General features: G+C 36.7%; 1 protein-coding gene across 2 annotated transcripts in view; it reads left to right on the top strand.

Annotated features, from left to right (window-relative positions):
* Positions 1 to 27,143, top strand: part of LOC149781827 (cytochrome P450 4F4-like) — a 65,298-nt gene that overhangs the window by 17,668 nt on the left and 20,487 nt on the right. For both annotated transcript variants that reach the window (XM_089936009.1, XM_089936008.1), the window contains exons 2-4: positions 18,202 to 18,349; positions 22,152 to 22,333; positions 25,995 to 26,119. In XM_089936009.1, the coding sequence (XP_089792135.1) occupies positions 18,202 to 18,349; positions 22,152 to 22,333; positions 25,995 to 26,119 (455 nt within the window). The remainder of the gene's footprint in view (positions 1 to 18,201; positions 18,350 to 22,151; positions 22,334 to 25,994; positions 26,120 to 27,143) is intronic.

The following is a 27,143-nucleotide window of genomic DNA, read 5'->3' on the forward strand; positions in this document are numbered from 1 at the left end:
ACATTTTTTCGTTAATCCTGATTGTAGCTTTTTTATCTGACCCGAAGTCAGAGTCACACTGACATGTTCGTACGACATTTATAAATTTAGATTGAATCTAAATCACATTTTCTCTACAGGAGCGTCGATGATCCTCATTTTGCCTTCGATACCCTCGAGCATCATGGTTCTATCGCTGAGTATAACAGCAATAGCTCTGAATGCAGCAGCAGCTGCGTTAACTATTCTAGCCTTAAAATGAATATCAACGACAGATTGTTTTATCAAATCCATGTGTTCCAGTGAAAAATAATAGATCGGATAGAATTTTCTAAAATCTAGCTGAAATATTTGCAATCCGGTATCAATATTTTGATCTCGACCCATGTAGCTCCACAAACGATGATAACCACGCGCCACTGAATTATTTGCGTAATCTAGTTGAATCTCTTCAACAGGTTCTTGATGTCCATTTACCCTCAGTGATACATCACTGGCTCTAAAATGATAAAAAATCATATGAGTTCGAGTTTGATCACCTAATCGTTCAGCTAGTTGAAGAGCCACAAAAGATATGTCTTGGCGCAGACACACCCTGCTGTGATGCTATATGCCAGGTGAAATTGCCGTTGATGTTATTCTGGATGATATCTGTGAACGTCGTCAGCCACGACATCACTGATTTACCACCTTGATTCATAAACGATAACAAATTTCTCTCTTCTTCTATCGATGGTGTCATCGAAGGCATCCACAGAGTTAGTTTTTCTAATACAACCTTACCAGCATCACCTGCTCCTCCAGTCCTCCAGATAGCGTCGTTGCTGTCGGCTTTTCGATAAAAGACAACAGTGTGTTTAGCTCCAAATATGACCTTTCTGAAATCCCTACAAAAACCAAATATATGCGACAGCGGGATAGCGCATGAAAATCTTTTACTGTTACCCTCCAACATAGCTGTACGAGCGGCAAATCCGAGATTGTACCCAGGGTTTTAATTTATAATCATATCCTCAACATCAGCAACAGCGTTACCAGCTTTAAGGTTTGGCTGTCTCACGAGAAAATGCACATTCTCAGCAGTATCTGAATTATCCTTGGTGAATATCATGCTAGGACCAGCCGATCTGGTGAAATCATCTGAGTATCTCGTTAGGCCTATGACTGTGATTGCCACATCGACGTTGTCGTTAACACTGGACAACAAATTTTTACAAAAGTCATGTTACTGAAATAAAATTAGTCAATTCTTATCAATTTTTATGTGCTGAACACGAATATGACAGTCAAATTGCAAAATTGGCTCTAGTTTTTTTGTAATCTGCAAGAAATTAATGTTTACATAACGAAATGCATTCCAATAGTAAAAGGTCAACTGTAATAGCCTACCTATAAAAAATCAAGTCATTGACTACATCTTAGATTTCTTCGCCTGTCTCTTGTACAGCTGTTCGGGAGCATCTCTGAGGAGTGTCCAGCAGTAGTCAGCCAGCATTGTAGTGGACCATTTTCCCTGGTATCTTTGTTCCATTGTTGCGATATCTTGATGAAAACGTTCGCCGTGTTCATCACTAACAATACCACAGTTGCTAGGAAAGAAATCCAAATGGGAATGAAGGAAGTGAATCTTTAGAGACATATTGCAGCCAAGTTTCTTATACTTCATCAACATGTCTTCTACTAGTTCCTTATAGTTTTCTGCCCTAACATTTCCGAGGAAGTTTGTAGAAACTAGGCGAAAAGCATTCCATGCTTGTTTCGCGTCACCTTCCAGCAAGTTGTTGAACCGGTCATCTTTGAAAAGCTCTCGAATCTGAGGACCCACAAAAACTCCCTCTTTAATCTTTGCTTCGCTGAGTCGAGGGAATTTTTCATGCAGGTATCGGAATGCTGGCAAAGTCCGGTCAATGGCTTTCACGAAGTTCTTCATCAAACCTAGTTTGATGTGAAGGGGTGGTAGCAAGATTTTCTGAGCCTCAACCAGAGCTGGGTGTTGGATATTCTTCTCTCCAATGGCTACATTCTGCCTGTGAGTCCATTCCTTCCTCATGTAGTGCATTTCCCTTGCTCGGCTATCCCACTCGCATAAGAAACACATGTATTTTGTATATCCTTGCTGCAGTCCCATTAAAAGGGCAACTACCTTCAAATCACCACAGAGGTGCCAGCTGTACTTGTTATACTCAATGGAATTCAGTAGCTGCCTTAAGTTATCGTATGTCTCTTTCATGTGGACAGCATACGCTACTGGAATAGATGGAAGAATGTTTCCATTGTGCAAAAGCACAGCCTTGAGACTCAGTTTCGAAGAGTCCACAAATAGTCTCCATTCTTGTGGGTCATGAGTGATTTTTAAAGCATTCATGAGGCCCTCAATATCGGAACAGAATATCAGATTACTTTCCTTTCTGAAGAAAGGCTCCAATTGCTGGTGGCGCTTTCGATATGCAGTAATTGTGACATCTTCTTCTAGAAGATTCCATTGTTGGAGTCTTGATCCTAGCAATTCTGCCTTGTTCTTTGATAAGTCCAAATCACGAATCAGGTCATTTAGTTCTTCCTGTGTTATTCTGTGTGGGGTTGATGATGCACCACAGTGAAAATCTGGATCACTGCATGCTGATGGACCAGGAGAAGAACAGGTCGACTCACCTTTGTCTTCGTCAGATGAATCAAGAGAATATTCTGCTGGAGGTTCTGGAATAGGAAGTCCCTCACCATGTGGAACTGGTCTCAATGCAGACGGAATGTTTGGGTAGACTATTCTCGACTTCTTTCGCTTCGTTATTCCGCCGGAAAGAGGAGGAACCAAGCAGAAGTAACAGTCATTTAGGTGGTTGCTGGGCTCTCTCCACACCATTGGGACTGCAAACGGCATTGATGACCTTTTGCAATTCAACCACTGTGAAAGCTGTGTTGTACATGTAGCACAGCATATATGCGGAGCCCAAGGCTTGTCTTGGTCACCAACCTTGCATCCGAAGTAAAGATGATATGCCTTCTTCACTTGAGAATTGATACTTTTCTTCTGGTTGGCAAATGTCACTTCCCCACAAATATAGCAAAAATTGTCCGCGGTATTAACACACTTTCGAGGCATTACTGTTCTTTATTGTACGTAAATGGATAAAATAATAAGTTTTATGTAACAGTAGCTTGAACTGTCTCGCACAACGTCTAAAATATTTTAAATGCTGAACCTATCTGATTGGGCTTTATATAGTACACTGCTTACGTCAGCTTCAGCAGCCGCCTGGCATTAGTATAATAGGCCTACACATGTATAGTACACTGCTGACGTCAACTTACTTCAGCAGCCGCATGGCATTAGTATTGCATTGCATCAGAAAATGATGCAATCAACTGTGGATGATGTGAGCATGATGGTATTATGCAATGTTACATCATTATTCCGGATGTTGCTGCAGTCCTACCGGAGAAATTTACACAGTGAAACATAGAAAATGAGGTATATGAATATCTTCAAAACGAGAGCCAATACAAATTTTTCACGGTTATATTCGTGTTCGGCACACCAAAATACTACAGATTAGGGCCTTTTCAAGTCAGTAATGATTTCACTGTTGACCAGTGTAATTGATTCGATTTCTCTACCATCGATCATGTATGCGGCGCTCTTGAATAGCGCTATAATACCGTTATTGACTAATCCAACATTGATAGCTGCTCCGTAATTAGTATCATCGTTTTTCACAATCTTGCCAACAACCTCAATAAATGCCTCGTACGGTAGAAAATATCTTGTTGTATCCTGTACCTGTAATTCAGTTCTACTGGGACTGTTTGGTGTTATCGCGTCGTATGAATAATACTGATAATCTCGCACTGAGTCGTCTCTCTCCGCTGGTTCATCCAATTTGAATGCTTCATTAGATGCACGCGAGAACATATTTATTAATAAAATATTTTTATCGTCTAAAACGAAGACGACCTCCAAATGCAGAGGTACTAGTTACTTGTTGTGGTTGTTGTACCTGTTCTAACGCTAGCGACGTTAGTTTTTGATTAGCCACGTCATTTATAATCTTGCTGATGTCGCCAGGCAACTCAGCAGTAACAGGTAATTTATCAATTGGCTTTGGTTTCCCTTTTACTAATCGCATTATTCTATCTTTAATGGCGTCTTATGCTTTGCTGGTAGCAGTACCAACAGTGCCTATAACCTTATCGCGAACAACCCCTATGGCTTTCGACGATAGCTGCTTAGCTAACGGACCAACCTTAGGTGCTATTCGAGTAAAAAATTTAATGATTGAATCACCTATCCCCGATCCGTATTTGAGTTTATACACAGGTAACCTTGAATTCATGATACGAGCCTGTATCGCTCTCTGATGACTCTTATGCACGATCATTTTATTTATAATCCAATTATTCAATCGCCGTGATGATCATCTACGAGCTCATCAATAAGATCGCGGTAAATAGCTACGTCAATGGTTTTTCCTTGAAATAATCTTCGACAGATATCTGTTGCTTCATTAACTATTTCATGTGAGTTATTTCCGGCTCGTTTTCCACCAATAAGAACCTCCAATCGGGATACATCATTAACGACACTATCAGGACAGGTAGAATTATATCCGCTACCGGTATGGGGAAAAGGTGAAAGACCCAGTTTTTCTATTCTCATTTTTCTTCCTGTTGCTTTCTCATAAAAATCTTTATATTCTGGATCAGAAGAATCGATTTCTTTATTTTTATGTACAGAATATACAGTTAATGGCCACATATCTTCTGATATCGATTTATCAAAATGTTTTGGTTTTATGTACATATCTTTCATGTTGTAGCGAGAAGCAATTGTGATTGCGTTTTCTTTATCACTTTGCTGAATTCTTTGAATAGTTAAATCAGTAAGTAAATCTTTATAACGATCCAAGACCGACAATTCACCAACGGGAGAAGTAGAGGGAGTACTTCGACTAGATGAAGCTATCTTAGTACCAGGACCACCTGTAGCACCAGACGGGGGTGAAGAAGATTTTTGTTTTATCGCGTTAACTTTTTTGAGAAAATCTTTAAAATCCGGATCATCAGGTTTCATTTTTTTATCTGTATAAACATAATAAATTACTGGATTCCATAAATGTTCTGGCACTAAATCAACATATCCTGATTTCAAATAAATGTTTCTATTTTTATAACTAAGAGCCGCTATATCAGCTGCAGTATCTTCACTGAAACGAATTGTATTAATAGCAGCTTCTGAAAACATTTCGGAGTAATCTTCGGGTATTTCCCGAGGTACAGGATCAGATTGATATATTTTCACAGGAACCTTTTCTTCTTTTTTCTTTTCCTCCTCTGGTTTTTCTTTTTCTATTTTCTGTTTCTTTTCTAATTTTTTCTGTTCTTTTTCTAATTGTTTTTGTTCTTTTTCTTTTCCTTTTCTATCCTCCTTTATTTTTTTTCTCAAATCCTTTAATTCTTTTTTGTTGTTCCTTCTGTTCCCTTTCTTGTTGTTCTTGATATCCCTTCTCTTCCTTCTGTTCACTTTCTCTACGTCTAAATCCTTCAATATACGCAAGACAATTTTCATCAGTTACATCTATTTTGCTAATATTTTGTTTCGCCTTGAATAATAAACCTATCCATTCTTTTCGGGTTTCAACAAAATGCTCAGGACGTAAATAAGGCCTCCTAGATAAAAATTTTTCACTTGCGGCTCGACCAAATTTATATGCATCGTCAGCATCTTTTAATGGTTCTCCTATCCCCCATTCATCTATTCCTTGATCAGTAAATCTTTTTGCAAATAGAACAGGACGTTGTATTTTTTTATCCCTAACCGCTACCGGTACAACAGCTGCAGCAGCAGCAGGTTGCGGTCGAGTTTGTTCTTCAATTTTTTTTCAACACGGGGAGGATACCGTGTTTTCTCACCTCAAGATCCTTTACATCACCTAGAAGAACCTTTTCCGTGGTTTCAGTCACTGGTTTAAATAATTCCTGAGTCGCTTCTGCAAATCCCTCCCTTGCATCTCGAATAGCTCGTATTTTTTGTTTAACCGATTTTTGCACTGGTAGATACTCTTCTATTGCTTTTAATCGCTCTCGCATTATTCTTGAACTAAGTGATTCTCCAACATCCATATTATTTTATTTTCATTTTGTATCTTGAAATCGAGATTATATCCATTTTTAATAAAAATATTATATCCATTAACAATCTGAGAATCTTAAAATCCATTTAAACACGACAGCAGCAGGGAGGGCGTCTATCTCCGGTTGGTCGACAAAAACATAATCAATAAATAAAAAAAATCATGAACATATTATTCTGCAGCTAGATCTTCGAACTAAGGGTTTATTTTCGGATTGAGGGTCAATAGCGATGTAACTCTTTCAGGAAGCCTTTATTCGGTAAATAGAGCCTTTCTCCGGATTAGATTTCTCTGGAGGGTTTATTTTTTGTCGGAATCCTTAGGTCTGTTCGCCCTCCCTGCTGCTCACACTCACTAGTTCCAATGTGCAGAACACACTCACTAGTTCCAATGTGCACAACACACTCACTAGTTCCAATGTGCACAACACACTAGTTCCAATGTGCACAACACACTCCCTAGTTCCAATGTGCACAACACACTCACTAGTTCCAATGTGCACAACACACTCACTAGTTCCAGTGTGTACAACACACTCACTAGTTCCATTGTGTACAACACACTCACTAGTTCCATTGTGTACAACACACTCACTAGTTCCAATGTGCACAACACACTAGTTCCAATGTGTACCACACACTTCCAGTTCCAATGTGTACAACACACTCACTAGTTCCAATGTGTACAACACACTTCCAGTTCCAATGTGTACAACACACTCACTAGCTACAATGTGTACAACACACTCACTAGTTCCAATGTGTACCACACACTTCCAGTTCCAATGTGTACAACACACTCACTAGTTACAATGTGTACAACACACTCACTAGTTACAATGTGTACGTTTACAAAACATCATCCATCCAATAGGTAAGCTTTGCAAGCAGAATACTTTTGGAAGTTTTTTGTACAAAATTACACATCAGTGCACTCTGATTCCACATCTTCTCCAAGAAGCAGATGGAGTGTCATAGGTACAGATGTTTTACTGGATGATTGGTTGTGTAAACATCAAATTCAGTGTGTGAGAGGTCGCGGATTCGAACCCAACCTGAGTCATACCAAAGACTTATAAAAATGGTACCTACAGTTGCCTCGCTTGGCGCTCAGCATTCGGAGGTTAGTGTTAGGATTGGTCGACCTAGTGCCAGGATATTTGTGAACGGGTGGGAAATGATGCTACATGTCTGCGGCATGATGCCACAGTGTTAGACATCACCATAAACTGTCACACTACAGACATCATATTGATATGACTAAAATGTTTTTAAAGCTACATTGAAAATCTAAAACACACACACTCAAATTCAGTGTAAACTGCTTATCACCACGTTCTAATCTATACATCTAAGAGTATGGTCTGATCCAGGGGCAAATCTTTCAAGAAATATATATATATATATATATATATATATATATATATATATATATATATATATATATATATATATATATATATATATATAATGAAAGAATACAAATCATATGGCGAATAACAGTCCTTTCAAGTGCACTGGATCCAGCAAGATATCACGTTTGTCAGGGATTATTTAAGATAAATATACTAAACTGACTAAGAACAGTGCAAAACTAGTATCTAGTCAGCCTGAGCCTAGATAGTCATGTAAAGTTTTATAAAGACAACGGTTTGATTGTTTTATTTGTTTGTCTTGTCTATGGTTTGTATTTGCCTTTGAAAAAGACTCATTAAGAGTCGGAAGCGCTTAGGCTTGCTAGATACTAGTTTTGCACTGTTCGTAGTCAGTTTATTATTATTATTATAATATATATATATATATATATATATATATATATATATATATATATATATATATATATATATATATATATATATATATATTTTTTTTTTTTTTTCTAGGATGGAGATCTTAACATCTTAAATGTTTCAATCTAGGGTTAAGTTCCCATGCTCAGGGGTTACAAACCAGGGTATGTGCTGGATAAATGTCTTATATTGTTTCTCGCACCCTTCGAAACTATATATATATATATATATATATATATATATATATATATATATATATATATATATATATATATATATATATATATATATATATATGAATGCAAATCATATGGCGAATAATAACAATCCTTTCAAGTGCACTGGATCTAGCAAGGGATCGCGTGTGTAAGGGATTGATTAAGATAAATGCAATAAACTGACAACGTACAGTGCGAAACTAGTATATAGCTAGCCTGAGCGCTTTCGACTCTTTACCGAATCATTTTCAAAGGCAAATACAAAACACAGACAATACCAAAAAATAAAACATAAAAACGGTTATATTTGCGAAACTTTACATGGCTGATTCTATGAGAATTCAACCTTTTAACTATATTATGTATCAAGTAGTTTATTTCTGCTTGTTGCTGATACTGGTAAACATTTGTATTGACCTTGAAATTGATGAGTCATAACGACATATGTTATTTTATGTAAATTGATGTAAGCGCAGATTATATCCAGGATATTTCAGTGTTATAGTAGTCATAGACTATTAAGCAAATTTAGAGAATTATTTAAATGAAAATGTATCGGCTGCGAAAGATAATTTTTTTGTGAATGGTTTTTTCTTCTAGTCTTCTTGGTTTAAACCGCTTGGTTTCAATGTACTAAGGCGGCGTATCAAGTAAAAGGAAAAGGAATCTTACTGGATTATTATATATATATAGTTTAATGCTTGTATAAACGGTATGTTCATGACTAAAATAAACTATCAGTTATTTGGATTGTGATTGCTTTTCTTCCAGAAAGTGAGTATATGTCAATGCACATTATTTTTCTTTCTGATTCCATCAGATGGAATGAAAGTATGCACGAACAATTAGAAGTAAGACTCAACATATAGTTTCAGTGCACGTGACTAGTTCATAATGCTAATTTAAAAATTGATGATGCTTTTCCATCAGGATCTGCCAAAGTTACGTTGTTTCGTCTCTCGGAAGCCATCTACTGCTGAAAATCATGCACATGATGGTTGCAAACCTGATGTCTATCGGGTTAGCACAAAGAAGTATCGGCATTGTTTCAATGGAACAAATTACTCTATAAATGTGTCATTTAATTTCATTCTAAACAATGCAGGGCGCAGTTAATTGTGTAGATGTGTCTATATACTTGTTCGTATGATATATATGTTATTTTATGTTTACAATGTTTTTATTTAATATCTATATTTTTATTTAGATATATGGACCATGTAGGCTGAAATAAAGAATTTTTATCTTATCTAATCAAGTCTAGTGTAAACTTTGCTTTTTCACTATTTGTAACACCACATATAATAATGTTGTGAGCTTTTTCAAATACACTACTTCAATATCTACGTTATTTAAATGTCAGATTAGAGTACATTGTGTATAAAAAGGTTTTAATTTATTTTAAATGCACTACTTTAATGTTAAATCTATCTAAATGTCAGATACATGTACAGTCTGTATACAAAACGGTTGTGGTCCCGTTTATATTCACTACTTTCATGTCAAATCTATTTAAATGTCTGATACAAGTTCAGCGCATATACAAACGGTTTGCGTTTCTATTTTGTTCACCACTTTAGTGTTAAGTCCCTTTATATGTCAGATGAAAGTTCAGTGTGTTAGAAAGCATTGTTAGTTTCTCTCCCAGTGGTAACATTTACAGCAGTGACTTTAAGTTGAATTGGTTGCAGTTTAATTTATGATAGTTCTTTATGATGCAGGGTTTAGTATATGTGCCAACTAAGCTATATGTGTCATAAACTAAGGGTTAGATTGTGATTTGAGGATTGTATCAGGTTTGTGCAATATTAGCAAATAAGTTACAACCAGAGCAACAATTTTTATATTTATTTCATTGGATTTTAATTTGTTCGGCCTTTTAGAAATATAAGTCGAAGTCCACCTTGAATTCTAGTATGTTATACATTTCCATTGTTGCTGTACCATCCTTCATTATTTTCTTTGGACTTTGATTTAGTGAGAGCCATTACGTTTCACGGGTAGAAGAATTTATTGTTGTCTTGTGCGTCTCTTTACCATACAGGTTCTTCAGGTATTTTAATTATTTCAAAGCCATATATCACACATTTTTTATATCCTGCTGCGCAACTGCACCATCCATGTTACACGTGTCAGACTCACTATAAATCACAGGCACTTGATTCCGCAGTAAACTACTGTGTACACTCACAAATTAATTGGTGAGTGTACACATTAGTTTACCCCGGAATCAAGTGCGAGTGCTATAAATACACCCATGTGAGGTTTCGAAATGTAATTTCATCCATTCATTTGAACATTATTTGTTCTATATAGTTGCTGTGAATATTTATCTGAACATATTCAATACATATAGATTTTGTGTGCATCTACATTAACTATTTATTTTTATCCAAAGTTGGGTACCTTATTTAATATTAGCTAATTGGTTACCGCCACCAGCTGTCCGTTATTATGTGTACTTCTCAAATCGAGCCAGCTGCAGTGGTGATCAGTGTAAAAATTGCTAGCCTAACGATTACAATTCCTGTCCCCTGTGTGTTTTGTTGTTCTTCTAAGAATATTTTGTTGCTTCTGTAAAATGTTGTCTCGGTTTAAACCTTTGAGGAAAAAATATATTGGGTAATTATTCTCCAGTAGTTATTATCTTTTCTACCGTGGAGAACTAATTTTAGCAATATCTCTCAGGCATGAAAAAGACTGGTCGCTGTTTGCTTGACCTATGGTGGAAACAGCACTGCTTGTTATCGGTGTAATAAAGTGACATCAGTGGGGTAGGTTGTTTATCTTTTTCTTGATTGTTTAGGTTGTTTATCTTTTGTAACAAGGTAATCGTGTTTATCTGCCTGCCATCTGACTAGTCTGAAGATGTTGTAACAAGATAACCGGGTGGGAATTTGGATCTACAATAGAACACTTTTGATGGTGATACAAATACAATGTTTAATGACGAATGACTGGAACGAGAAAAGAAATAGAATTAATACTTGTGTATAATATCCAAAATTGGATCAGTTAACATAATCCTAACGAACTAAATAACAAAAATACAAATACATGACCTTATACAGTACAAGGACAAGGGGTGAATGATTCAGTGATTTCACAACGAAAGAATGGTGTTTTTTACTCAGGTAGTAAAACTAGTATTTTACTCATATAGTAAAAATGTGTTCACTCAGATAGTGAAAACGATGAAAACAAAGGGACATATGTACGAAATACAGTCCCAAAACCACACTGGGTATTACAAACCCCAAAGATTAGCCCACGGCTTAAAGATTACATGTATGGAGTTACACACTCCGTCACCAGCATACTTGACTACCAGTCACACTGGTCAATCAAGCAGTCAGTATTCCAGGTTGGTCAATCAAGCAATCAGCACCCACCAATCTGGGTCGGCAACGCCCAATCACCTGCTACTCGACCATCAACACTGTTTACTCAGCTCTACGGCTGCTATGGTTCAGCTTCACAGCTGTTATGGTCAGCTTCTATGGTTAGCTCTGCAGCTGGTACCCTGTCGACTCCGATGACCCTGATCATTCTGATCCATCTGGTCAGCTATATATCTGCTACTCCGACCACTCTGGTCACTCTGATCAGCTATACAGTTGCGACTCCGATCACTCTGTTCAGCTGAAAATACATCTAACACCGTGTACTGTGCATGACACGGGCATATACGATAAAACGTAATGACGTCATATACGGTAAACTACACAGGTTACATTGTCAGCACGATACTTAAAAAACAATGCACAAGTTAAGAAGTGAACTTGTGCTCGACAAGAATCCTACGGTACTAAACGTTTCTTAAAAATGCAACTTTATATATTGCTAATATAAATCTCTTGCTAAGTCACAAACAGGACATGAAAATATTTGCATGATAATACGTGAGCCAAAGCTATATTGAAAAATATACAAAAATAAACGTGGTAGTACAATAGTTATAACTTATACACAAGAAATTAATAACTCACATACCTATACAGCTGAACATGTGCACGTTCTTAAAGTATACCGCTCACTGACAAGACGTTTCGTAATTTAAAAATTTAGTCTTACGGTGAGGCATTTATACACAGACGATGCCACAATGCATCGTCTGTGCGCTGGAAGTATTCGGTTCTTCCCATTCAATGTACTTCGCACGTGCAGCATAAGATGAACTGAACTCGCTATTTCGAAATCTTTGTAGAATATACATAAATCATCCTCGGGTATTGTTGTACACAAAAAGAACGAAACCCGAGTACATGTATTTAATAAATAAAAGGATTTATACAATTCCATGACAATGCTGTAATTTTGATTTTTCTAGTATTAGTTGGACTTTTTTCATTTTTGGCTTAATGTGTAAATACGTTACTACAATATTAAAAAAGGTTTCAAATTAATAACCTATGTAAATAGGTAACTTGAACAACTTCCCGCAACCATTTTCATGATTAAAAATGAAATGGAAATGTTGGGAGTAAATCGTCAATGGGCATATTACTGTATATCGATTTGATGAGAACTAATGATACACTGGCTTTATGTAAACATACTATAGACTTGTTTTATTGTGTAATATATCTTTGAAGTACATGAGTCTTATTCGCAGGAAACACGGATTGTTACTTTTCTGGAAAGGTATTGACTACCGAGGCGGGTGAGAGCCTCGTAAAGATTGTCCAAGGGACGTGTAGTTGAGTCTGTGTGATACACGTAACCAGATATGTAAGCAGACAGATCAGCCATAATTTTTCAGAATTAGGCCATTCTATTTCTTTGATATTGCAATAGGCATAGGATATTTCATTGGAAATGAAGCAGATCTCTGTTAACATCGTTGAACACTGGGCTAGGTCAGTAGTTCTGAATTTCCAATTCAAGTTCAATGTCAACAATTGATTAATATTTAAAATATAAAGCTTAAAATCTTTGGAATAAAATTTTTGTGTGCAGATTTCATTACGTTTTTTTAAATTCCCTGACAAAATGCTATCTTTATATATTATTATCCTCATTAAAGACTAAATCATTTAAAAGTAAGCACCAAAGGGTTTTTGATTGGGTAGCAAAAGAAATCACGTTGACGATACAATCATGGATGCCTGCTTATTCCGCTGCTTTTATGTAACAAATGTTATATATGAAATATGTTCGCTTGTGCACATTGCCCAGAGTCATTTTGACAGTCTTGATTAGCGTAATATTATAAGTTTATGTATCAACATTTATTTTGTTTTTCTTCATATGTGGGGGGGGGGGGGTAGCGGATCATGAGATTCACCAGTTTGACCTTTGTATTTTCAAAGGGAAAAAAGCGAAAAACGATATGCTTAAGGGGGAGGGGTCGTGAAACACGTTTCATTGAGTACAGTTAGATGGTTAAAACTATTCTTTAGATACGTTTAAATACAGAATTTTTCGTGGCCTTCGCCTATTTGGACCACAGCGGAAACTCAGTACCACAGATCCCTGGCCTACTTTCTTCAGTACCCCCACCCCGCATATTTCTGCATCCGCCGTTAAAAGTTAAAACGGAAAAACTAGATACAGTATACCTCATTAATTCGGGGTGGGGTGGGTTTGTCAGTAAAACAAATTTTAAGAGAATGATGCATTGTATCCCGGCGACCTTGAATGTTAGCATGTGGTTCTAGTGATATGGTAAGAACATTGATCACGTGATTACCGTTACATTTAGGATCATAAAACCATACTTTTTTTTTGCTTATTACATTAGTGTAGTAAACATCATGATGCCACAAATGTCACCTTGCAATGCAAAATCTCTGAGGACAACCGACTGTGCTTCAAAGGCATTTTCACTTATATTTTATTAATCATGTGAGAATTGGAGTTTTATAAAATGCTGTCAGGCATTATGTGCACCTCAGGTTTACGTCACTAATACTGAAGCGAAAGGCATACCGAGTTCGACCGATTGACGAAAATAAAATACCGCAATGCTTACCATTTGAAAAGAGGCAATTGTCGCCTGAATATTCTGTTCAAACTAATATTAATTTTGGACACACAGGCGATACCACCCCCGTGTTTTCGTGACTCGCAATATGTCGACCTATTCTGTGCACAGTTTTGAAAAGATGTAATATTTATTCATCGGGCTTTTAAATGAAATCCATTACTTTGGACAGTCTCTGTCAGTAGTTCAGTCGAGTAATTAGGTCAGGGTTATAGCTAGTTTTACAAAATTCAACGTAACAATGCCAATAAATGGCAAGCGATATTAAGCCAACTAAGCCGATCTTGTAAAAGAATTAGTAAAGTTCAACATTTTTTTTAAATAAAAAGCTATTATGTTGAAGAAGAATAACAATGCATAGGGAGTAATGTGTTTACAACGTCTTGTCTATGGGGAAAAATTATAAAAGAATTTAAAAACAGACTACACTGGTCAACAGTGAAATCATTACTGACTTGAAAAGGCCCTAATCTGTAGTATTTTGGTGTGCCGAACACGAATATAACCGTGAAAAATTTGTATTGGCTCTCGTTTTGAAGATATTCATATACCTCATTTTCTATGTTTCACTGTGTAAATTTCTCCAGTAGGACTGCAGCAACATCCGGAATAATGATGTAACATTGCATAATACCATCATGCTCACATCATCCACAGTTGATTGCATCATTTTCTGATGCAATGCAATACTAATGCCATGCGGCTGCTGAAGTAAGTTGACGTCCGCAGTGTACTATACATGTGTAGGCCTATTATACTAATGCCAGGCGGCTGCTGAAGCTGACGTAAGCAGTGTACTATATAAAGCCCAATCAGATAGGTTCAGCATTTAAAATATTTTAGACGTTGTGCGAGACAGTTCAAGCTACTGTTACATAAAACTTATTATTTTATCCATTTACGTACAATAAAGAACAGTAATGCCTCGAAAGTGTGTTAATACCGCGGACAATTTTTGCTATATTTGTGGGGAAGTGACATTTGCCAACCAGAAGAAAAGTATCAATTCTCAAGTGAAGAAGGCATATCATCTTTACTTCGGATGCAAGGTTGGTGACCAAGACAAGCCTTGGGCTCCGCATATATGCTGTGCTACATGTACAACACAGCTTTCACAGTGGTTGAATTGCAAAAGGTCATCAATGCCGTTTGCAGTCCCAATGGTGTGGAGAGAGCCAAGCAACCACCTAAATGACTGTTACTTCTGCTTGGTTCCTCCTCTTTCCGGCGGAATAACGAAGCGAAAGAAGTCGAGAATAGTCTACCCAAACATTCCGTCTGCACTGAGACCAGTTCCACATGGTGAGGGACTTCCTATTCCAGAACCTCCAGCAGAATATTCTCTTGATTCATCTGACGAAGACAAAGGTGAGTCGACCTGTTCTTCTCCTGGTCCATCAGCATGCAGTGATCCAGATTTTCACTGTGGTGCATCATCAACCCCAGACAGAATAACACAGGAAGAACTAAATGACCTGATTCGTGATTTGGACTTATCAAAGAACAAGGCAGAATTGCTAGGATCAAGACTCCAACAATGGAATCTTCTAGAAGAAGATGTCACAATTACTGCATATCGAAAGCGCCACCAGCAATTGGAGCCTTTCTTCAGAAAGGAAAGTAATCTGATATTCTGTTCCGATATTGAGGGCCTCATGAATGCTTTAAAAATCACTCATGACCCACAAGAATGGAGACTATTTGTGGACTCTTCGAAACTGAGTCTCAAGGCTGTGCGTTTGCACAATGGAAACATTCTTCCATCTATTCCAGTAGCGTATGCTGTCCACATGAAAGAGACATACGATAACTTAAGGCAGCTACTGAATTCCATTGAGTATAACAAGTACAGCTGGCACCTCTGTGGTGATTTGAAGGTAGTTGCCCTTTTAATGGGACTGCAGCAAGGATATACAAAATACATGTGTTTCTTATGCGAGTGGGATAGCCGAGCAAGGGAAATGCACTACATGAGGAAGGAATGGACTCACAGGCAGAATGTAGCCATTGGAGAGAAGAATATCCAACACCCAGCTCTGGTTGAGGCTCAGAAAATCTTGCTACCACCCCTTCACATCAAACTAGGTTTGATGAAGAACTTCGTGAAAGCCATTGACCGGACTTTGCCAGCATTCCGATACCTGCATGAAAAATTCCCTCGACTCAGCGAAGCAAAGATTAAAGAGGGAGTTTTTGTGGGTCCTCAGATTCGAGAGCTTTTCAAAGATGACCGGTTCAACAACTTGCTGGAAGGTGACGCGAAACAAGCATGGAATGCTTTTCGCCTAGTTTCTACAAACTTCCTCGGAAATGTTAGGGCAGAAAACTATAAGGAACTAGTAGAAGACATGTTGATGAAGTATAAGAAACTTGGCTGCAATATGTCTCTAAAGATTCACTTCCTTCATTCCCATTTGGATTTCTTTCCTAGCAACTGTGGTATTGTTAGTGATGAACACGGCGAACGTTTTCATCAAGATATCGCAACAATGGAACAAAGATACCAGGGAAAATGGTCCACTACAATGCTGGCTGACTACTGCTGGACACTCCTCAGAGATGCTCCCGAACAGCTGTACAAGAGACAGGCGAAGAAATCTAAGATGTAGTCAATGACTTGATTTTTTATAGGTAGGCTATTACAGTTGACCTTTTACTATTGGAATGCATTTCGTTATGTAAACATTAATTTCTTGCAGATTACAAAAAAACTAGAGCCAATTTTGCAATTTGACTGTCATATTCGTGTTCAGCACATAAAAATTGATAAGAATTGACTAATTTTATTTCAGTAACATGACTTTTGTAAAAATTTGTTGTCCAGTGCTATAAGCCAATTAATTTCTTGAGAATCAAGTTCTAGCGGCAAGTTGACACGTTGGGTAGCAATCAGTTTTGTACGTGCCAAATTGGAAACTTGGGTTAAAATGCAGAATTCTTTTAAGGTATACATTACAGCTTTTAAACAATGTATTTGTACGATTCTAAAAGTTACATAGCAAATAGGATTTTCTGGGTTACATGTTCAAAACGGTCATGGAGTCGGTCTTCATGTTGACATTTAGAAATCACATTTTCATATGCATTTCGACTCGAAATGTGGGATGCTGTTGTACGCTTTATCAATATAACTTTTATTAATTAAAGTACGACCGTTCTTTCTTGATACAAAATGGATTTTTTACCCCAAAGAACACGTGATCCAGTGTGTACAGAAATGATGCATCGTTGCGCAGAATTACTTTATGCGCAGAATTGGCCGACATGGTGGGTATATGTGCTTTTATTTTAAATAAAATATCTGATTGTCTTAGAATTACTTCCTTTGAAATTGGCAGAATTGTGAGATATGGCATACATGCTTTTTTTTTTTGCTTTATTTATTTGATAAAATAAAAACAACAACGAGATAAAGCAATGAACACACATGCTTTTTTGTTTTTTGTTTTTTCTTCTTCTTTTGTTTTGCTTTATTTGATGAAATAAAAACGACATAAAGCAATGAACACACATGCTTTGTTTAATGAAATAAAAACAACAACATAAAGCAGATTCGAGTATGATTGATTGAAATTTTTATCCAGAATTAAATTAAACAACAAGAACTTTGCCACTATGGCAACCAATCTGAGCCTAATCAGAGTAGACAGTAGTCGTAAACACCAGTCTGAACTTAATAAAAGTGACATCAGTAGTAGACACCTATAGTAGTCGACATCAATAGCAGACACCTAATCTGAACTTAATAAGAGTAGAAAGTAGTATACGACACCAATAGTTGACACCTAATGTGACATTAATAAGAGTAGTTAATAGTAGTAGAAACCAGTTTTAACTTAATAACAGTAAGATATACCAATCTTAATAACTGTCGGTAATGTATTTACTACAACTGCGAAAGAATATGTCTGCTTACAGAATCATTTTGCGGAAGGTTTTCTAAATCTTTTTGAACAAGATGGATTTCAAGGAATAATAAAAATTTCGAGATGAACAAGGGTTAACTACTATTTAATGTCATTCAATCAGTTTAGGTTAATAAAATAAATGTAAAGTAGGGATTTTCAAAAAGAAATCGTTTAAAACGTGTCCTCTTTACAGCTTCCAGAGGACAACGAGGAGCGCTTGATGTTATTCTACAGTTTTTGCAAGAGTTTTCCAAAGATGTTCAAGTTTTGGGTCGGACCTTTTCGACCCATATTGACTGTAAACCACCCTGACACCGTTAGACTTGTTCTCAAAACATCTGGTAGGTAAGACAAAATTATGGTTCAGAAAGGATTTCTTTTCTCACTCAATTGTATCGCAAAATGTCAAATGTTAACATGTAGATTTTATAGCTTACACCATTACTATTTTTGGAACCTATTCGTTGGGTCGTCTGACTTGTGTATTATAATGTGTCCTACTTCAAGCTACCAGATGGTAGCCAGAAACGATATATGTTTGCCGACGGTTTTAATCTCGAGTTTTATTAGGCTGTCCAAGTTTTGGAGTGGACTCTTATCCAGCGTTTTTGGTCGTAAAACAATCTTGACAGCATAAGAGTTGTCCTCAAAACAACTAGTGTGTTCCATTGATTACAATAGTATTGGACAGTACATCGATAAATGAAAAGGTACATCGTGCAGAGGCAATTGTAGTAAATGGTATTGCCTATGGATACCACGGCCTTCGATCTTACCTGGTTTGGGTATGATTCGATCCGAACTCTTCTGCTCTGGCTTTTATAAAACTTTCTCACTCTGAGTACCCACTCAATATTCGGACCACCTCGGCTATTTCTGAGAAACCAAATCGTGCCTCGGCTATGTGTCGGCTTAGTAATTTGCACAAAAATTATGCATTTGTTTCCCCGATTTTTTAAAATTCTTTTAAAAGCCGCAATATATTCGGACCAGTTAGGATATTTCTGCTACATGATCATAAAACATAATCACGACTTCTCGCTCATTCTTTCACAGAGGTGGTTCAAATGCAAATGAAATTTGTTAGTTAGTCTTAACGCTTTGGAGCGGAAGTTATTGGCATGCGTTTGATATGTGATCAATATGACTGACAGATAAGTTTCGAACGGCTACTCAGTTTGAACTTTTTCCCCTCTGCAAAACTTTTGTTAAGTCAAATTTATGTTTAAATGTTTACTAAAAGTTAAGAAATTTCATGAAAGATGGAATTGGCTTCGCCTTCATGAAGCTCTCTTACCTTCAAAATTGTAATCGTGCTAAAAACTATGACTTTAAAATTGTAATCGTACTAAAAACTATGACTTTAATATTTTATATCTGGTCACCGGTCTCCCTATATACAAGCCAGATTTAAATTATATTGATAAATTGCATGTATGACTTGTCAGTCTCTGTCCGAGCCTGGCCGAATTGACACAAAGTATTCATAGCACAAAAACTGAACTCATGATCTGATTTTTAAAACGTTGATCTTTAGTTAACCTTAGAATCAAGTAAGACTCGTAATTTTGGGCATTATCTTATTGTTACTAACTTTACTTAAATATCAAGTTTTAACAATATTGTAAGATTCTTATGAGTTTCGAGTCTGAATTAATTTAAATTTGCTCTGTTATGTCACTTCAAGGCCTAGCCACGATTGTGGCAGACTAACCAATGAGCCACCGTGGTTTCTACTTGTCGCTTGGACACGAGTCTTGCATACTAACCATTGAGCCACCGCGGCTGCTATGCCGTTTGGTTGTACAATAGGTTCGGTCACATTCCATCTCTTAAAGATCCACCGCGACATAAAAAATAGAACATTTGGAATGGATTACAGCAATGTTATTTTAGACATTTTCGTTATGAACATTAACTAGGTTCCTGTCTGGCCCGCGAACCTTTCATAACTCGTGCCTTATCGTATGCCCTCGTATTCGTTATCTTTGCAACTTGGCCCGTCACGCGGAAAGGTAGGACAACCCTGTTCTAACACAACCAGAAGAATCTACAAAAAGCTAAATGATAAGATAGTACTCTATACACGAAAATGTATGTCACGTGGGTGGACAATATATGAAATCGAAGCTCAGATGGAGGCAAAACGGTTCAATCAATTTCCTCCGTGTACGCTTATATTTCATATATTGCCCATTCACGTGACATAACTATTTGTATATAAACGCATGTCCTGTCGTATGGCTTTTTGTCATATCTTTTGGTTGTGTTGGACCAGAGTTGGCCAACCTTTGCGCGCCAGGGCCAGGTTGCAGTTTTGTCATCTAGATCTTGAGGGTTTTCGTTCATACACACACGCACACGCGCGCGCGCGCGCGCGTGTGTGTGTGCGTCTGATAGCACATATATAAACAGACATTACAACATAAATTTGAACTTCTCCCAGGAAGGCAGGAACACATTTCATGGTATCGCGACAAAGTAAGGAACAAACAAAATGCCTCTTATTACAGCTTTGAACAGTATATTCTTGACCCAGAGTTAAATTGCAAGTTTAAGAAATTTCGAAAATATGTAGAATTTAAGCAATTCTGTTGCTTAAAAATTCACTATTGATTTTACAATGGAGAACACTCTTTACATCCCTTGTAAAGATGATTCCCCGGACGAGCCTTGGTTAAATATCCATGCACATTCAAAGATTAAATCCCAAGAATTAACATGGTTCATTTTAGATGAAAATATTAACTTGAAGAAAAGCACTCAAGTCAATATAACGTTACTAATTTTCTCAAAAGCCTTTGACAAAGCTGCACACCAATGATTGTCACACAAGCTGTCTTAATTTGGAGTCATAGAAAACACTGAATGAGGGATTGATGCAAGGATGAAGGCAAAACTTTCAACAGAAGTGTGAATCGTCAGCAGACGCTTCTGTAATATTTTGGTTTATCACACGGTACAGGTCATGTCCAACTCTGCTCTTGATCTGCACAAATAGCAATGCTGACAACTTACATACAAACTGTCTACCTATTGGCTGGTGACTTCTCAGTGTACTAGTTAATCAGCAACTACAATAATGGCCTGTTCCTACTGTTCCTACAGAAAGACCTTCACGCTTTAGTTACCTGGCAGATGGAGTTTAACATCACGAAATGTATCATCATACAGATCTCCAAAACATCATGCATCAGAATGCCTACGCCACAAAGGACCAAGTTCTTGCTGTTGTGTACGTGTATCAAAAACTTGAAGTAGAACGTTGAGAGAACTCGAAGAAGAGCCTGAATATAAACAACATCACCAACAAAGCTTCATGTATGCTCGGATTCTTTATGTGTAATTGAAGGCACTGTCAATCTAAAATGATAGAGAGGGGGTATTTCAGATTAGCAAAAACCAAAACTGACATACGCATCAACCATCTGGAGCCATTAACATAAGGTTTAGGTTAACCAGGTCAAATACGTTCAGAGAAATGCAGCTTGATTTGTGTTAAATAAGCTGTTCAACATGCACGACTTTCATTGCATTTCCACTATGCTTAAAAACTTGCAATCGCAATCATTATAACAACGGCGCAGGTACGTGATCGTTATATTTGAAGACATCCAGACATTTTATCAATAACAACTGAGACTTGAGTAGTACCCGATACCACTGGTGTGAGTCTCTTCAATATGAGCTATGTATATTGTGTCAGTTAGTTTATCACCTGACACAGAGAACGGTCCTCACTAAAACTGCCATGTCAGGCTCTTTAATACAACACGCTGCTGACGTGATTTAACATCTCGACCCAAGTCTATGTGACAGCTCAAAGTATGCTATTTTTTCCTAATATTTGCTTAACACACTTGTCACATTATATGAAAATGATTTCTTCCCCATGTGCTGAAATGCAATAAAGGCTTACTGCTGATGTCAACACCAAGAACAAACGAAAATAAAATGGCGTTTGTTACGAGTGTTGACATAATATGTGGCTTTATTCCGTATATATATATATATATATATATATATATATATATATATATATATATATATATATATATATATAATTACTAATTAGCAACGTATATTTATCAGATTCTAACAAAACATGCGTATATGATGATTTTAATACAATATATTTCAAAGAACCTAAGCCGACCGGTTTTGACGGTGTGTACCGGTTTGGACTCCCATGGCTTGGACGTGGTCTCCTAATTGCAGAGGGAGAGAAATGGGCGCAATCTCGACGTCTTTTGACTCCAGCTTTTCACTTTGATATCCTTAAGCCATACATAGATGTGTACAACGATGCCGCAGATATCTTGCTGGTAGGTAAAGACCTTTATCGACAAAAATTTTAACAATATTTTGAAAGAAAAAATGGTCTGAAATTATTTTAAAGTGTTAATACGCATACACTGGTACTAGTTATCCTTATGGAATGGTAATTCAGAAAGCTTGATACTTCTGAAATTTACATAATGGTGATTTGCTGATATTTTGCTAAGGTTTGTGCTTTTACTCTTAGAATATCTGAAGGGAAGTTCTACGAAGAATATTTGATTCTTACACTGTACTATATATATAAAGTGTTAATACGCATACACTGGTACTAGTTATCCTTATGGAATGGTAATTCAGAAAGCTTGATACTTCTGAAATTTACATAATGGTGATTTGCTGATATTTTGCTAAGGTTTGTGCTTTTACTCTTAGAATATCTGAATGGGAGTTCTACGAAGAATATTTGATTCTTACACTTTACTATATATATATATATATATATATATATATATATATATATATATATATATATATATATATATATATATATATATATAACCAGTTTAAAGTGACATTATGCCCTGGAGACTATTCATAACTGTCAAGGAATAGTTTTATAGGACAAAAACATTTTGGTCAGATGGTTTAAAATCGACATGTATTTCCGACTTCACCATCTGATTGCAGACCCTTGAGTATAGCCATAGTATGGAAAACTACCTATATACGCCTTACTTACCCATTTTTGGTTAAATTTGTTTCTTACTTAGCTCGGGTTGTATTTTTAACAGTCTGTATACTTACTATTATTCTTCGAGTTTTGGTAAAGGGATGCATCTTAACAAGTGCTACACCCTCAGTCCAAATATCGGTCACTGACTTATCTTTTATGCTTCTCTGATTTTGGTAAACTTGTGTGTTTCAAGTTTTCTCAATCTTTGTTTCTGCTAGAATCATCAGACTGGATGATTATATGAATCTCTATGTTAGGACCACACTTTTAGAACAAAAAGAAAGTCACTGCGACCTACAATTCACTCTTTACTGCCTTAGGTTCAATATATGCTTATAGCTAATTACTATTTAGTTGCTTTGGCACATCATGTAAACACCATTATACCTTGATCAAGGAAACATGGCGAGTAGATGCAGTTTCATTAGTACGATACCGTGATCACAAAATTAGGCGACTATGACCCATATTTCACGCTTAACTGATTTATGTTTTTTAAGTTTACTTACCAAACTCTCTTCATGCTAGAATCACAAAGCTAGATGATTGTATGCTGCTCTGTTTGTGCCTCAACCTTACAACAATACAATGTCAATCTGAGCTACATTTCGAAATCTGCTGGGTTAGGTTGAGTTTTGCTTACAACTCATGACTAAATAGATTTTTGACATACTGTATAAATAATACTATACACACACACACACACACACACATATATATATATATATATATATATATATATATATATATATATATATATATATATATATATATATATATATATAGAGAGAGAGAGAGAGAGAGAGAGAGAGAGAGAGAGAGAGAGAGAGAGATCTGATTTATTGTTCATTATATTATCACTGGTGTACGTGATATCTGTATAAGATATAAGATTGATGACGATGTTTCTCTTATTGTTAACATATTTTAGAAGATTACTTAAAAATTTACTTACAAATTATAATTATGGTAATTTATAACGCGGGAATATGGCCACGAATCCCAACAATTTAATACCTTTTATTTTGTACGGTCAATATTGACTTACTGTATGATCTGCTAAACGAGACAGTGTACTCTTTTATTGCTATATTCTTTGATAGCTCCAGATTTTCCGATATAAGACTACTTTAATTGGAAATTCATTTACCAGACCTAATGCATTCAAATGATGTTTTCCTATATTACCAAATTCTAAACTTTGTGTGAGCTTCATGCATGATAAAATCGCACTTACGACGAGAGAGAAAGCGAGGGATTTGTGTTGGGAGCATGAATCACGTAGTGGATGCTTCATTGTAAAAACTGGCTGCATATCGTGTTTTCTTGTAAATCTGGACAATGGCATAGCAAGGAATATAAAACTAGGATAGCTCCAGAGTGGTCGGCCTGTAATGTAATCAGGCTGTGTACATCTTTAACTAAAGGTAGAGGACAAATATTTAAATAATGCATCAGTTAGGATCAATGCTGACTGCAGTTAAATATGGCTACGGGTTATTCTTTTTCATTTGGTGCAGAGAGACGAAATGGAGTGAGAAATAAATGGCACACCGACTTTCCATTCGGCTCATAATGAAATAAGTCTAATAAGATAAGACGATAGACGTGGCAGCCTCAGCCTAAAAACTAGTTCACGGCTTGAAATATGAATAATGTAGCACTCAGTAACGTGAAAACCATTATATGCCCTAGAACGATTCGTGTTTGTATTTCAAGATTTTTAAAAATATAAAAAATTGGGGGGGGGGGGGGTATTTAAACCATTTAAATCTTTGCATTTTTCTTATTTTATGAAAATAATGTATTAAATCTGAATAAACCACCATTGCCTCTTAATAAACACATAGGGGTATTGCAATTGTCTTTCAACGATTACTGTCTCGTACAACATACAATTGGAACAAATCTTAATTTGCCTTCTTTTTAACATGTGTCGAATATATAACAGAGTATCCTAAATCAATCTGTTTAGCTATCTTCCACTGTCCACGATTGTTCTTCCATTTCACTCCATCTTGTGTCTCGTTTGAAAGGCAACATATGACCTCCTGATGACCCTGGACTGCACTCCAAGATGATAAGACTTCGCATTTATTTATATCTGTGTCTGTGTGTCTCTGTGTGTGTATGTTAAAAGTGTGCATGCATTTGACACATTACTTTATGGGGTTGGTAAATAAATTTGGACATACGCAAACCTCTTAACCGGTAAGTAAACCATTGTGTTACTAACGTGAAAACTAAGCAAGATTGTATATTTCTAGATTTTAACACTTTTTTAAATTAAAAGATTTGAAAGCTCAAGATTAATGCTATAAAATGTGTTTGGTGTGACATCCGTAAAGCTTCTATTGTGACATGTAAGCTGAGTAATTCTCCTGGTGTGACAGGTGTGTAAGATGTGCAATGCTTCTGGTGTGACATCCATGTAAGCTGTGTAAAAGCGTATTTATGATGTATCAAAACGGTTTTAAAACTTTTACTAAGGCCTTATAGAAATGCGTTTACAGAACATTTGACAAGTATGCGCTCACTGTACAATGCTTCTGTAGCATCATCATGGCTTCCATAAAAAGCCAAGATCAAATTTACCCTTCCAATATTCAAAACAAGACACACAAATACACGCACGCACAGACCTATAACTAGCACAATTGACAGGTTATGCACATGACTACCTATGGCGTCATTACAACACAGCTACTCATTTCTTCGTCACCAATTTTCTTGTTAATATTTTACAATGACAAATAGTTGTCAGTCGATTGATACAAACTTGAACACTTTATTATCATAGCTATTATTAATTAAAAATCAACGAAGATGTCTTGTGTTGACCTTTTATTTGTTGAGCAAAATACATAATGTGGGCTGGTAATTATTTGATAGACTGGGAAGCAACCTATGAACTAAACTTGGCATTATAGATAATGCCATGTTACCAATGGGTTTTCTTTTATTGTGCTCAGCAAAAGCTTCATCCGGTCGCCATGTCTGGTAAATCGTTTGAGGTCTTCCAGGTTGTAAGTCTCTGCACATTGGATGTCATTCTGAGATGTGCATTCTCCTACTCTACAGACTGCCAGAAAAAGGGGTAAGCAACACATATATATGACACCTTACAGTCTCTTGACACACACACTGGTATAAGAACGACAAAGAGTCCTTTCAGATGCACTCGATCCAGAAGGGGATCACGTGTGTCATAAATTAATTAAGATCAATGTAATTAAGATGACAACTATCAGTGAAAAGCTTTTGTAACTACCTTAAGTGATTTCGGCTCGCACTGAGTATTTCTCGAATGCAAATACAAAACAGAAAAATAACAAGTTCAAGTAATAACTGAGAAGAAGAAAATATTCATGATTTTAATTTTAACATGAATTATACGGAATTAGAACTATTTTAGTCCAACCGACATGGTAATGTACAGTATATATATATATACACCATACTTCACTACTGGGAACGTCAAGTTCAGGCCCAGCAGTTAATTTTCTTACGTATCAGGTACATCAGGCTCCGATCCCCACCTTTAACATCCTTCAGTACATGAACCATCAAGCTTTTAATTTCCTTCACTAACAAGAAACGTGAAGCTTACCCCCACCACTAACATATATCCCCACCAGGAACATGAAGCTCAGATTCCGATTTGTAACAGTCCTCCACTTCTAACACCCTTCACTCTGAGTCCGCCACTTCGAACACCCTTCGCGTTGTCATCCACTTCTAACGTCCTTCGCTCTCAGTTCTCCACTTCTAATATCCTTCACTCTCTCTTCCACTTCTAACATCCATCACTCTCTGTCCTCCACTTCTAATCACTCTCAGTCCTCCACTTCTAACACCCTTCGTTCTCATTCCTCCACCTCTAACACCCATCACTCTCTGTCCTCCACTTCTAATCACTCTCAGTCCTCCACTTTAACACCCTTCACTCTCAGTCCTCCACTTCTAACACCTTTTACTCCTCTGAACATTATGCTCAGACCACCACTTCTGGCATCCTTCAGTAGTCAGAACGTCAAGATCAGACCCTCACTTCTAATTTCCTTCACTGCCAGAAACTTAAAACTCGGGCCACAATTTTTTTTTGAGCTCTCATTCCAAAC

Source organism: Sinohyriopsis cumingii, chromosome 15, assembly GCF_028554795.1.
Source record: "Sinohyriopsis cumingii isolate HCF-2022 chromosome 15, ASM2855479v2, whole genome shotgun sequence".
In the NCBI taxonomy this organism is placed as follows: domain Eukaryota; kingdom Metazoa; phylum Mollusca; class Bivalvia; order Unionida; family Unionidae; genus Sinohyriopsis; species Sinohyriopsis cumingii.